General features: G+C 52.2%; 3 protein-coding genes across 6 annotated transcripts in view; 1 reads left to right on the top strand and 2 right to left on the bottom strand.

Annotated features, from left to right (window-relative positions):
• ATP13A5 (ATPase 13A5) overlaps positions 1-5150 on the top strand; it is a 31471-nt gene extending 26321 nt beyond the window's left edge. The window contains exons 26-30 of the mRNA XM_080604800.1: positions 218-392; positions 903-1090; positions 2586-2674; positions 3478-3558; positions 4227-5150. Of these exons, the coding sequence (XP_080460926.1) occupies positions 218-392; positions 903-1090; positions 2586-2674; positions 3478-3558; positions 4227-4421 (728 nt within the window). The 3' untranslated portion in view covers positions 4422-5150. The remainder of the gene's footprint in view (positions 1-217; positions 393-902; positions 1091-2585; positions 2675-3477; positions 3559-4226) is intronic.
• Positions 5151-5288: 138 nt separating this feature from the next.
• Positions 5289-8752, bottom strand: PLAAT1 (phospholipase A and acyltransferase 1). Of its 4 annotated transcripts, none has more exons than XM_080604819.1 (4): positions 8607-8752; positions 7970-8188; positions 7182-7430; positions 5289-6808 (listed from the first exon to the last, which is right to left on the bottom strand). In XM_080604819.1, exons 2-4 carry the CDS (start codon positions 8106-8108, stop codon positions 6648-6650), a joined length of 549 nt encoding a protein of 182 aa, XP_080460945.1. In that variant the 5' UTR covers positions 8109-8188; positions 8607-8752; the 3' UTR covers positions 5289-6647. The 4 variants fall into 4 exon arrangements, with proteins under 4 accessions (XP_080460945.1, XP_080460947.1, XP_080460944.1 ...); XM_080604821.1 differs by having other exon boundaries at positions 7162-7430; positions 8607-8746; XM_080604818.1 differs by having other exon boundaries at positions 7970-8191; positions 8607-8739.
• A 1900-nt stretch (positions 8753-10652) lies between these two features.
• Positions 10653-12025, bottom strand: part of LOC308200183 (uncharacterized protein) — a 96712-nt gene continuing 95339 nt past the window's right edge. Inside the window, 2 exon segments of the mRNA XM_080605443.1 lie at positions 10653-11265; positions 11600-11705. Of these exon segments, the coding sequence (XP_080461569.1) occupies positions 11109-11265; positions 11600-11705 (263 nt within the window). The 3' untranslated portion in view covers positions 10653-11108.

Below are 12025 nucleotides of genomic sequence, written 5' to 3'. Positions count from 1 at the left end.
CTGAGTGTTTCCCTGGGGTGGGGATTCAGAGAGGGTTCAGATGGAAAACAGTGGACATAAAGCCCTTTCTTGCCTGCTCGTTAGACCCAGGCATGCATTTCTCACCCATGATGTTGGGATGGGGGATCTGCATGTGGCTCTGTTTGCCCAGTGAGTGCAGAGGGCTGCTGGTGGGCTGCACTGCCACTGACCACAAACACCACTGGTTTCTCTCCAGTGAGCTTGACCGAAGCTTATCCAAAGCTGGCACCCTACCGCCCCCCTGGCCAGCTCATCTCTCCTCCCTTGCTGCTCTCTGTTGTCCTCAACGTGTGCTTCACTGTAACCATGCAGACCTGTGGCTTCCTTCTGGTGAAGCAGCAGCCCTGGTATGTAGCGCTGGCCAGCCGGAGGTGAGTCGCTCTCCTCGCCCGGGACACCCAGCCCGCAGCTCTCGTTGTGGGGCCAGCCCAGCCTCGGGCACATGGCGGCTCGCTGCTCCGCTCTGCAGCCCTCCCCTGGCTGCAAAGCTCTGCTGGAAAAAACAAACAAACAAACAAAAAACACAAACCCAAACACAGCCCGGAGGCTGGGGTTTTCTTGAACCCAGCTTGGCTTTAAAATGGTTGCAGGTTTGGGAGCATGGTGTGCCAGCATGGTGCGCGGGCAGCTGGGGCATGCTTCCTCATCTCTGTGTCCTGAGCACTGCTCTCACTGCTCGCCTGGGAGACGAGATTTTGGCGCGGGGCAGGGATTAAGTTGTTTTTTGTGATTTTGTTTGTTCGTTTTTTAAATATGTTTTTCATTCCTGTGGGTGATATCTGGCTGTTACGGTAAGCTGGGTAGGAGAGAGGAGGGAATTGCTGTTGCTGCTCACTCTTGCAGGAGAAAGCAGGGACAGAATGCTGAGCGTTACCTTACAGACATTGCTCTCTGGGGAACCAGAGCGTGCTCGCCACCAGCCCCAAGGGGAATGGTACCAGCAGTGCCCAGAGCACTGTCCTCAGTTACGAAGACACGACACTGTGGCCATTGACCACTATCAACTGCATCATTGTGGCCTTTGTCTTTTCCAAGGGAAAGCCCTTCCGGAAGCCCATCTACACCAACTGTGAGTAGAGCTGGAGTTGTGTGCACTTTGCAGGCTCCCTGCCCCAAAATAACCATGGCAGGAGAGGCTGCCAGGGAAGGGATGCCATGGCTTTTTTTGTACCCTTGCCGGTGACTGGCATGCAATATAACTGTTGTGTATCCAAGCTCCTACTTCCCCGTCTCTAAAAAAGCACACTGAGCACTGCATGTGTTAGCTTCCTCCTTGAGAAAAGAAGCAGCAGAGCTGAAAAAGGAGACTGCATCTTGGAAAGTATGTGCTTTCCAGAAGATGATGTACTGGGTTTAGTGCAGAACTGTGTATTACTGAGAACACAGATAGCATATAAGGATCAGATGTATTTGTTTCAAAATCCCACATCAAAAAGAGCTCCTCTGAGATGCGGTCTTACCTTGCCTGACTTCCATTCCTAGAGATGAGAAAGAAAACCTTGTGATAATATCACTGTTAAAATCCTCTCGCAGAAACCTTTCATTTTCTGTTTGAGTTTTGCAGACATGATTTACCCCTACCAGGCTCCAGCTGACTGATAGCTCTTTTGCAATTGCAGCTTTTTACTCATGGATGAGAGGACAGGATTTTGCTTAACCTTAGCAGAGCTGATTTCATTAGGTATTTTGTCAAAAGGCAGGTCCCAAACCCATTTTGCTGAGCCCTGATCACCCGCAGAAGAGAGGTGAGGCCAGAAGAAGCTGCCCTTCAAGCAGCCAGCCTGGGGCAGAGAGGACTCTCAGCTGAGGAATCTGCTCACACCTCTGTGCTTCATCCCTGTTCAGGAACAATCACTAGGAGGAAGCAAAGAGCAATTCCCTTCTTTTTGCCACCCACTCAGCCCTGTCACCTCTCCACCCTGGTAGTGAGGAAGGTTGCAGGAAGCTGTTGACCCAATTTGCCAGCTAGTTTTATGTGCTCAGGTCCTGCTAATTGCCAAGATTTTGGCACCTCTGGACCCCTGAGCCATTTGCCATTACTTTATGGCCTCCTGCTCCTTTGGAAAAGGATGCAAATCCAGACAAGCTCTCCCCATGCAAGACACAAGCATTGTCCACCTCCAGACTTGTCAGTCGCACAGCACCCAGCCACAACAGCAAGCTGCCTTCTCCGCTGCCTGCTGTCCAGGTGCCCAGCTGAGCAGGTGGAGCAGGGAGCACAGGGGAAGGATGCTGGGGCGGCTCACAGCAGAGCCATTTTGAGGCAGATCCCTGTGCTTGTTTAGGAATCTGAAAGTGCCAAATCACTTGTGCAAGAAAAACAGTGCAGGTGGTGAGCTTTGCAACAGGCTGCTGGGGAGTAGTAGCTCCTCTAGGTTTTAATTCCACAGCTCTTCTAGGCACATAAAAAAAAAGCCCACAACAATAACAAAAATAAAAAAATTAAAAAATTATAGGCTGGCAGTTTTACAGTATTGGTATTTGGGGCTCCCATCAACCTATTTGCAGAGTCTGGTCATCAAAACCGACCTTTCCCTGGCCCACCAATGCTCTTGTTTCCCCAGACGTGTTTTCTGTCCTCCTGGCCCTCCAGCTTGCAGTCTGCCTCTTCCTCTTTTTTGCCGACTTTGATGCCGTGTACCGTGGCATGCAGGTAAGCCCAAACAAAACATGCATTTTTTGCTTGCCCTTTACATAGACAAATAGAGCACAAGCCACAGCTACAGTCATCTTGGAAGTGAATTTGCTGATTTGATGCTGACTGGGCAGCCCTTTCAGACTTCTCGAACATCCCTCCAACAAGGGCTTGATTAACGAGGCAATCCTCCTCCCCCCTGCAGACAGGGTGGTGATGGGGAGAAGAAGAAAAAGCGCTTTATATCGTGCTGAGCTGTTCTTCCTAACAGAAAAGCACAACGGCACGGAGTGTGGGTTTGCACGTTGGAGGTTTGCTGGCTGGAGCAGCAAGCACGCAGGGATGGCTGCTGCTGCCACCCCTCCTGGAGCAGGGTGAGCTCCCGTGGGGCTGTGCCTGCCTCTGCCTGGCCAGGGCACAGGACAGGTGGCTGCCACCAGCTGTGCCGCCCCAATAACGGGAACCCAGCTGTCTGACAGCGGATGGAGGCAGGCAGAGATCTGCCGTTAGTGTGGACATGCATACATTGCGCATCGGCTGTGGCTCCCCAGAATATTTGGGCACCAAATCCTGCCCTGCGCACCCAATCTGCTGGTTTCAGCAGCAGTGTCAGTAGTGGAGATGTCAAGGAGCTATGTGCGAGGGGGAAGCTGGCATCAGACCCTCCAAGATCTCTGTGACAAGGAATTACTGTTGCTGCCTACTGCTTCCTCCATGCGTGCCATCGGGAACATGTTAGTCAGCCCCTCAAATCATTAGGAACAGATGCAAATCTTGGCAAGGCATTCAAACCTAATTGCTGCTCCTGTCTTTTCCAACAGTTTCTGTGCACTCCTGTGATCTGGAGAGTTTATGTCTTACTGATGCTCCTGGCCACCTTCTGTGTATCTTTTTTTACAGAGGTGAGTGCATTTGTTTACCGACTGCTCCCCTGTGTGAGCAGCAGGAGCAGCATCCATTTGGGACTTTCTTCCCCCATTTGCAGCCATGCTCTCCTCCTGCAGAAGCACAAATCCTCAGGGTCTTTTTTTTTTTTCCTTCTTCTCTCTTTTTCTTCCTCAAGACTTGACTCACTGTATGTTGATCAAATACACTTGATACATCTCCAGAGAAAATTTAGACCCCATCCCTTAAGCCTTTATAGAGTGAGCAATGCCGTACAGCTGCCCAGGAGGGAGCAGCATGGGTCTGGCGTTTGGCCCTGATTTTAAAACCATTTCCCTCTTATCCTGCAAGCAGCCAGGCCAGAAGCTGCACCAGCTTGTGCAGCAATGGCTAAGCCCTAAAGCAGGTCCAGGGGCTCACAAAGTGGCATGTTGTGGGTCAGGGCTGGCTGGGCCATCCCAGGTGGGAGTGGTGGGTTGTGTCCAATGCCAGGTCTTGTCCCCTGCAGGGCAGCACGTTCCCAGGTGTCCCACAGCCCCAGGAGGAAATATAAACTTGTCCCTTGGTTATCCCCTTCAGCAGAACAGCCTGAGATTGGTGTTCTCCTGATATAATGGAGCTGGCACATGGCACGGGAGCTGGCTTTGGTCCCTCTCCACTGATGCTGTGCCATCTCACTCCACAGGATGTTCTTCTGCAGAACAAGCACCTCTGGATGCTGATTAAAGCCTGCTTTGGGTACCAGTCGAAGAGCCAGTACCGAAAATGGCAGAGGATGCTGCAGAGGGATCCAAACTGGCCTCCAGTAAACACAAAGGACTTTGCAGCCAAACGCATGGCTGAGGTTTACGTTAACCCCAGCTACGAGCATGGGGACTAGGGGAGAGCCTGCAGCTGGGCATGGGGCTGCCGTGCCTGCACTGACCAGCTTGTACTTGCATCACTCAGATTTCTGAACTCCCTGAACAACCCCTCCATTCAGAGGCAGGCTGGCTGTGCCCTGGAACAAGGGCGAGGATTATTCTCTCACTTGCTGGTAAAATAACAGCTCTGACTCTACTCCATGGCAACAGCAGCTCTCCAGCTTTGCCAGCACCTCCTACAAAGGCCCGGCAATACTGAGCACAGTGAAGCGGTGGCTGCGGCTGCTGTTCCACCAGACCCTGTCAATGCACCCCCTGAGCTAGATGGCCCCATTAGTGACCTAACCTTGACCGTAACGAGGAGCACATGTGCAATTGCAAAATCCTGCTATAAATTAAATTCCGCAGCTTCCAAGCACTACAAGAAAATTCCACGTATGATGTAATTCTGGTTTTCTTCCACTCCAGAGCAAGTTACAGCTGTGAGAGGGTGCACATACTGTCCTGACCTAACCCTCCCTCTCCAGATATAACGTGCGGAGTGCCGGGAAGGTTTAAGCTCAAGCATTGCAGCAAGCTGGGGCTGGGCAGGGAGATGCCCTGCTGAAGGGGGAGGAAGGAAAAGCTGCCCCCCTGCCCACACTTGGTGCCCTGTCACAGCCAGCTTCTGGCCTCCGTTTGGTGCCACATGGCACCGCCACTTTCAGGGCACACTGGGCAGAAAGCAGGGCTAAGCCACAGCTGCCTGCTTTCACCAGGTCATGCCAAGAGGCAGCCACTAATGTGCGCTGGTGCTCGCTGCTGCACGGTACAGGAAGCCAAGCCCAGCTGTGCTTGCTCTGTCATCCTCACGTTGTTCAGCCTCAAAAGAACTTCTGGCTACATTTACAGGACCCAAAATAGGATGTCCAGGTTCAGTTTTATTATAATACATTTTCCCATATTAAAAAGAATCTTATTTAATTGCAACAATAGAGAGCACTACAAAATACGACCAGAAGGCTTGGCCTTGTTATTTCAAACATTGAAACAACTGCTGTTTAAAAAAAGCTTCTGATCCAGTTATATACATGTTAAGAGCAGACAAAAATAGCAAGCTGCTTACAGACAGCTTTTGCTCCCATCTCTTATAACAGTCCAGGCAGTTGCGTGTGGTGAAGGCAACACAGGATTTCCTTTTTTTTTTTTCAGTATGCAACCCGCAAATAGCACAGTTCCAAACGTGCAAGCCAAACATTCTCCATAAAGAACAATAAACCACACTTTTCCTAAGCAGCCACACATTGACACTGTGCCTGGCAGATGGTGGGGCTCTGTAGGTTTGGGGATGCACAGCTCACTCTGCAGGCGTGCAGGGACACTGGCTTTGCCATCCTGCTGGCTGGGGGAGGCTCTTCCTCCTGCTGGAGCAACGCGCTGGTTGGACTCCGTGTCTTGTCATGGCAGAGCCAAAGGCAGGCTCCCAGCTGCCCCTGCAGTCCACGGTGCCCTTTCTTTGAACCTCAGCCTTTTGGCAGACCAAGGAGTAAGCTTGGTCACGTCCTATGTCAACAACTCCTGCACTTACACAGATGGAGACTGAAACTTCAGTGGCACAGCGGTGCCAGTGTGGGCAAACAGCTGCCAGAGGAAAAGCTGCCCGGGGATTTTGTCAGACCGCCAAACCAGGGGCCTCTGGATCCCAAAGGGAGTCAGGGAGGCCAGGCAAAAGGACAGTTTCACAGGCAGGAGAAAACAGAGCCAGGCACCATCACACCCAAACCAAAGCACCCATTTTAAACACTGAGGGAGGCAGCTCGTAGGCCCTGCTCCCCCCACACCTCCAGACCTCGCATGAGGGGCTCAGAGCTTGGGAACCGCAGCGCAAGCTCTGAGACATGGGATGTGCCTCTCCCGCTGGCTCAGCAGCGGGGTTCCACCAGGATGGGCCCTCGGAAGGCACACAACAGCCGTCAGCAATAGTTTTGCATTGCTTCTGTTTAAGAAAAAAAATGTTTAAAAAAGTAAAAATGTTTCTTCACACAGGTTAAGAAAGGTTATTCACAGAAGGCCCAGAGGATCCAGGCTGTAGAAACGCGTGTGCTGGAAGTCTGTACCAGCCCTCAGCAGAGCCCTGGGCTGTGAGGATGGAGAATTTGCTTGCAAGTGCTCCCAGACCAGCACAAAAGTCATCGCAGGCAGCGTCATGAAAGCAGCTGTGGCAAACAGGCTAGCGCTGCCCTCAGCAAGGGTCACGCAGTCAGTTAGTGAGTCTCGGTGGTGGCCACGGCCACCACATGTCCCGTGTCCTGCCGGCAGCCCCTCAGTACTGCCTCTCTCTGGATCGGCTCCGTAACAAGCCCAGCAGGGAGAAGGCACCGGCGGCAGCGGTTACAAACCCGATGGCACTGATTGCTCGGTTGGCCTGCAAAGGGGGAAGCAAAACACAGGCTGGCAACGTGATGAGCATTTTCTCCTCCAGGCACGCTAATGAAGAGCAGGCAGAGCTAATCAAGGCAATGAAGTGAATGCAAGAGACAATTGCCCTATAAGTAGAAGGGGACAGGGGTGTTCCCCATGCCCTTACCTTTGGGCTGAGCAAGAGGGCCACTGCCAGGCTGCACACAGACCATAGCAAATCACCTGGCCCAGGGGCTGTGGTGAGGCTGTGATGGTTTGGGCCCTGCCCTGGGGCTTTGCTGTCCCCATGCAGTCTGGGGGCTGTGCTGCAGGAATTTCTGTGCAGACTCTGCAAGGAGGCTACCCCACGTCACCTACCTGCTCAGAGACCCCCTCACCGTAGCGCAGCAGCGTCACGAAGTGCTCGCAGTTGTTGCCCAGCAGGTCGTAGGACACCTCCTGGTTGATGAGGTACTCAGCCTGCCGGATGATCTCCTCCACAGGAAGGGGAGCGTAGGTGCCGTCGTACTTGTTGTTGATCTGGTAAGTGTCATTTCCCACCACGTCCTTCAGGAGCTGCATCCTCACCCGGGCCTTTCGGCTGAACACTGACTTGGCGCTGCCCAGCGTGGCCGGGGGCCCCTCATCTGGGGGAGGCAGGCACAGGGTGAGCCAGGCCAGCCCCATACAGCCCCCCTGAGACTCTAAATGAGTTTTTTTTTTTTTTTTTTTTTTGCCATCTGTAGCATTTGCTCAGGGCCCCTGAGTACATGTGTATCTCCAGGAGCAGTGAAGGTGACAGCAAAAACCCAAAAGGACCTGGGGGGGGGGGCCCACACAGCCCTTCAGACTGCAATTCCCCCACCCTGAGCCACAAGCCTCCCCTAGTGCCCAAGCCCCTCACACAGGCTGGTGCTGAGCATGTTCCCAAGTGGTAGAGAAGGTCTGGAGACCCAGCCCATCCCTGCTTCACCGCATGGGATTTAAAGTCACCAGGGGTTAAAAGATGGGCCCACGGCAACGCAGCCATATCTGCACCCCCTGCCCCTTCCTTGCTCTCTTCCCCACTTCCACCACGGAGCTGCCAGGAGAGCTGAGGCCATGTGGGGCCAACCACCTGTGCCGGGAGGGAGGCAGGGCCCCAGTCACCCCAAAACTGCACCCCGCTGGGCTGCGCCAGCCTTACCGACGGGCGTCACGTTGATGATGTACCCGTCCCCCAGGTAGAGGGCCCAGTGCTGGTAAGCCGGCCGGAAGATCTCAATCAGGTCCCCGGGCTGGGGGTCACCAGGGTGGGCAGCACTGAACCTCTCGGGGGCTGCCATCTTCACCGTGCCGGGTCACCACGTGCCGCTCTGGCTCAACGCGAGACGCGTTGCAGATGTCTGGGGCGTGCAGAGGGCATCTGCTGGGGAGCGGCAGGGCGGGAGATCATTAGGGCAAGGCACATACGTGCTGGCACAGGGCATGAAATGAAATCCACCCCGTCCTGCAACGCCATGAGGGCAAAGGGTGAAGCCACCGCGGGCTGTGGCCAGCTCTCAGCACTCGCCGCACGGCCCTCTCCCGGGATAAGGGCGCCGAGCTGCTCCCCCCGCCACCCCCAAGCCCTTCGGAAGCTCTCCCAAAAACAGCCCCATGGGGCCGGCTCCGCTGGAGGGTGGCAGCCCCCGGGGGGCTGCGGTTGCAGCTCTCCCGCTGCCCTGCGGCACCCCGGGGGGGCTGCATCTCCCCGAGGGGCCGCATCCTGCCGGCAGCCCCATCTCCATCTTCCACCCCCCCCCCCCCCCCCCCCCCCCAAGCTCTCCCGGCTCCCCGCTCACCCCCAGCTCCCGTCCTGCTGCCGCCGTGCCCAGGCTGCGGCCCGGGGCGAGGCTGGCGGCGGAGGCCGGCCCCGTTCCCTGGCTCCTCCCGGCCGCTATAAATAACCAGCAGCCGGGCCGGCTCCGAGCAGGCGGCGCTGGCACCATCCCCGTGCTTGTCCCCGGGGAGCTGCCCGCCTGCAAAGCCCCCGGGCCGGTCCCCCCGCAGGGCTGCTCCTGGAGGAGGGGTAGGTGGGCATCCTTCCCACCCCGAGACCTCTGGAGAGGGGCAGGCGATGCAGAGCTGCTGTTTCACTGTGCTGGTAAAGAGAAGCGAGGGAGGTGGAGCTCAAAGTCAATTCCAATTGCCGTTTTAGGGCAAAGAGATATGTAGGATAGCTTTCGATGTGTCTCTCGTATTGTGGCCCAGGGATTTCTCTCCGGACACAGAAGGAGTCTCACGGTGCACTGTGCCCAGCAAGAGTCCTCTGAGATGAGGAGTGGGTGAGTCTGAGCAGATGTGGCTGTCCCCTTGGCTACGGCCGCCACAGTTTGCTAAAAAGCAGGGTTCACTACCAACAAAAGCATGCTCTGGATAAGTTGAACTAAGCAGTCTATTTAAAGCCCAGCATTTTGAAAGTCAGGTGAGAGAGATGGTTGACTTAGAGGATCAGAGCAGCGTCACATTTCTCGTTTTCCTGGCTTCTATCGACATGAAGTTGTTGAGTCAGTGGAGCACTGGGTTGCAGTTCTGCTTTCTCTTTTACCCCATTTCAAATCTGAAGTATTTACAGGGCCCTGCAGTAGAAAACCAAGGTGATTCCTATGGTATTGAAATAGCAAAGCGGATCCATGGAAACCCAGAAATCTACTCTGTCTGGGCACAGATGAGCCATGTTGCATTGGAGAGTTAGGGCTGTGATCCTCTAGGGTATGGATTGTGCTGTGCTCCTGCCAGCTACAACAGGAGGTGAGCGTGGTCAGCACTGCTCAGCATTCACAGAATTGCACTGTTAGCAAGTATGGGAGAGCAATAGGAAGCTGCTGCTGAACAGGCAGGAAAGATGCCTTTATGAATGTGGTGAAACTGCAGCATAAGGTTGATAGCTCATTTGTGCACAGGTAGGTCCCTCGCACTAACTTGTTTTCATTATGTAATGAGACTGAAAGCCCCTTTCCATTCACATCTGTTCCTCAATAGCTGGGTTGTGCACGTATGGACTGCTGGCATGTTCTTGAATGGCCTTTTATCCACCTGACTGTCCATGGACATTACAAATACTCTTCTGGCTGACAGCACGCGTGAGATTCTGGATATAGTAGGCAGAGAAAGAAGGGGCAAATCAAAAAGAACCAGCATTGTGTCAGAAATAACAGGAAGCCCGCACTGTCCCTCCTTCTTCCTCCTCCTTTACCCCAGCTTTTATTGCTGAGAATGACATCAGACAGTATGGGATATCCCTATGGTCATTGGGGTCAGCTGTCCTGCCTGTATGGTTTCCCTGCTTCTGGTACTTGCTGGTGGGGCAATGTGAGAAACAGAGAAGACCTTGGCTCTGTGTAAGCACTGCAGAGGAATGACTAAAACCTTGGTGTGTTATCAACACTTTCCTCCCCCAACTCTAAAACATAGCACCATAGGAGCTTCTTGGATGAAAATTACCTCTATCCAATACCAGTACAATGTTGTTAGGCCTTGCTGCAAACAACTTGCTACTGGGGAGTCCTTAGCATGATCCAGGACTGAGCTGATGCAAATCTCTAACCACATTCAGCGTGGCAGCTTCAGAATTTGCTAAGACCCCAAGGAGAATTTATGACAGGATCTGTTTATTCAGAGAGTTTTTGTTAAGTTATGCTCTTGCTTACCATTAGCATCCACAGAGAGGGGCTGATGACAATCTTTGCTCTCATCCGCTCTGTCCTGACAGCAAGGAGGCAGCTGTCATTCAAACAACTGCTTCTTTCAGAGTGGCACTCCCAGTGGGGAGAATGGGGGGGGGGGGGGGGGGGGTCATCTGTCACCAGATAAGCTCGGTGTCTTAAATATTTCTCTCCCCAGTCAACCATGCCTTGTCAGAAGAGGAGCAAGAACTGTGTCCAGCTCAATCAACCAATCCCCTCCCATTGAATATTTTGGGTAAAATAATTTCAAGAAGACCTGCCTGGGATGCTATAATTAATTCTGACCTCATCAGTCCATAGTTTGTGCATCTATCAGAGGCATGTATGTGATAGTGTGCAGCTCACTTGTGCTGCTGAATTCTATCTGGACTTAGTGTTATTCAAATGGCTTCTGAGGATAACACAGCGGTAATGTGCATTAAGACTTATTTCAGTTTGGGTCTAACACATGAAATCTGATAGATAGTGTAGACAAAATTTCTAAGATCTTCAGCAAATGCAATAATATTTATTATTGTTTCTTCTCAAAGTATTAGATACACTATTAAGATACAAGAACAGAAAGTAATACAAAGAAATTAAAAAAATTAAAAAATTAAAAATTAAAAAATATGCTAACTATAGGTATGTATCGTGTGCAGATTCATCTTGATCAAATGCAGTGTTCACTATGCAGCCATAATCTTGTTCATATACGTTGTCATCCGATGTATCCCTGGACTGGTTGGAAGATGAATCCCCTGCTTTGGCAACCGTACACATCTTTCTCTTCCTTCTGCACAAAAACAAATAGCAACAACCGTCTTTAATTTCTATTCTTATCTGTAGTGGGAGGTTAAACAGTGGTGTGAGCATGTATAATGTCAGATTTTGGAGAAAGCTAAGTTTTGTGATAATGGTTCATATGCCTTATGCAATAGGAAGAGCATATGTTCATCGCTGTAGAAAAGGCTGTTTTCCCTCACATTCCTCGTATGAGATCCTGAATGCTGTACTTCCTTTCTGGTCCTGAAAGTATGGGACTAGGGGGAATTTTGAGAGTTTACAGGTGCTAAAAGGAGTTTGCATTTTGACTGTGCTGAATGTAGCAAATATGGGAAAAGGCTTACCTGTGCAGGTACACTGCGGTGGAGATGAGAATGAGGACAACAATCACACCTGCCGAAACTCCAACAGCAATGGCAACTGTATGATTCTCAGAAGTCCCTGTTAGATCTGAAGAAGAAATGAGCCCTGTTAGTGTAAGCTAAGAGTGCTGTGAATGGAAGATTTTTCTCAATCCCAAGTGTAAAGCTGCTCGCTATGGAATCTGGGCAGCAAGCAGACATGCCTATCTGCTTGGTTTATACTGTGTTCTCTGACTAACGTGGCTGTCGGGAGTGGTGTCCAACCCAGGCCCTGTATGGTCATCCCTGCTGTCATCCCTTCTTGCATCTCTTTGCTGAGGGGTCTCACCCCCTTCTTTCTGCTTGGATTCACCAGTACCACCTAGTCAGTGGTACAACACCTAACATGTAGTCCAAGAAATAGTGTCA

Source organism: Anser brachyrhynchus (assembly GCF_964034855.1).
Source record: "Anser brachyrhynchus genome assembly, chromosome: 9".
NCBI classification, from domain to species: Eukaryota; Metazoa; Chordata; class Aves; order Anseriformes; family Anatidae; genus Anser; species Anser brachyrhynchus.
This window is presented reverse-complemented; position numbering and strand designations above follow the sequence as displayed.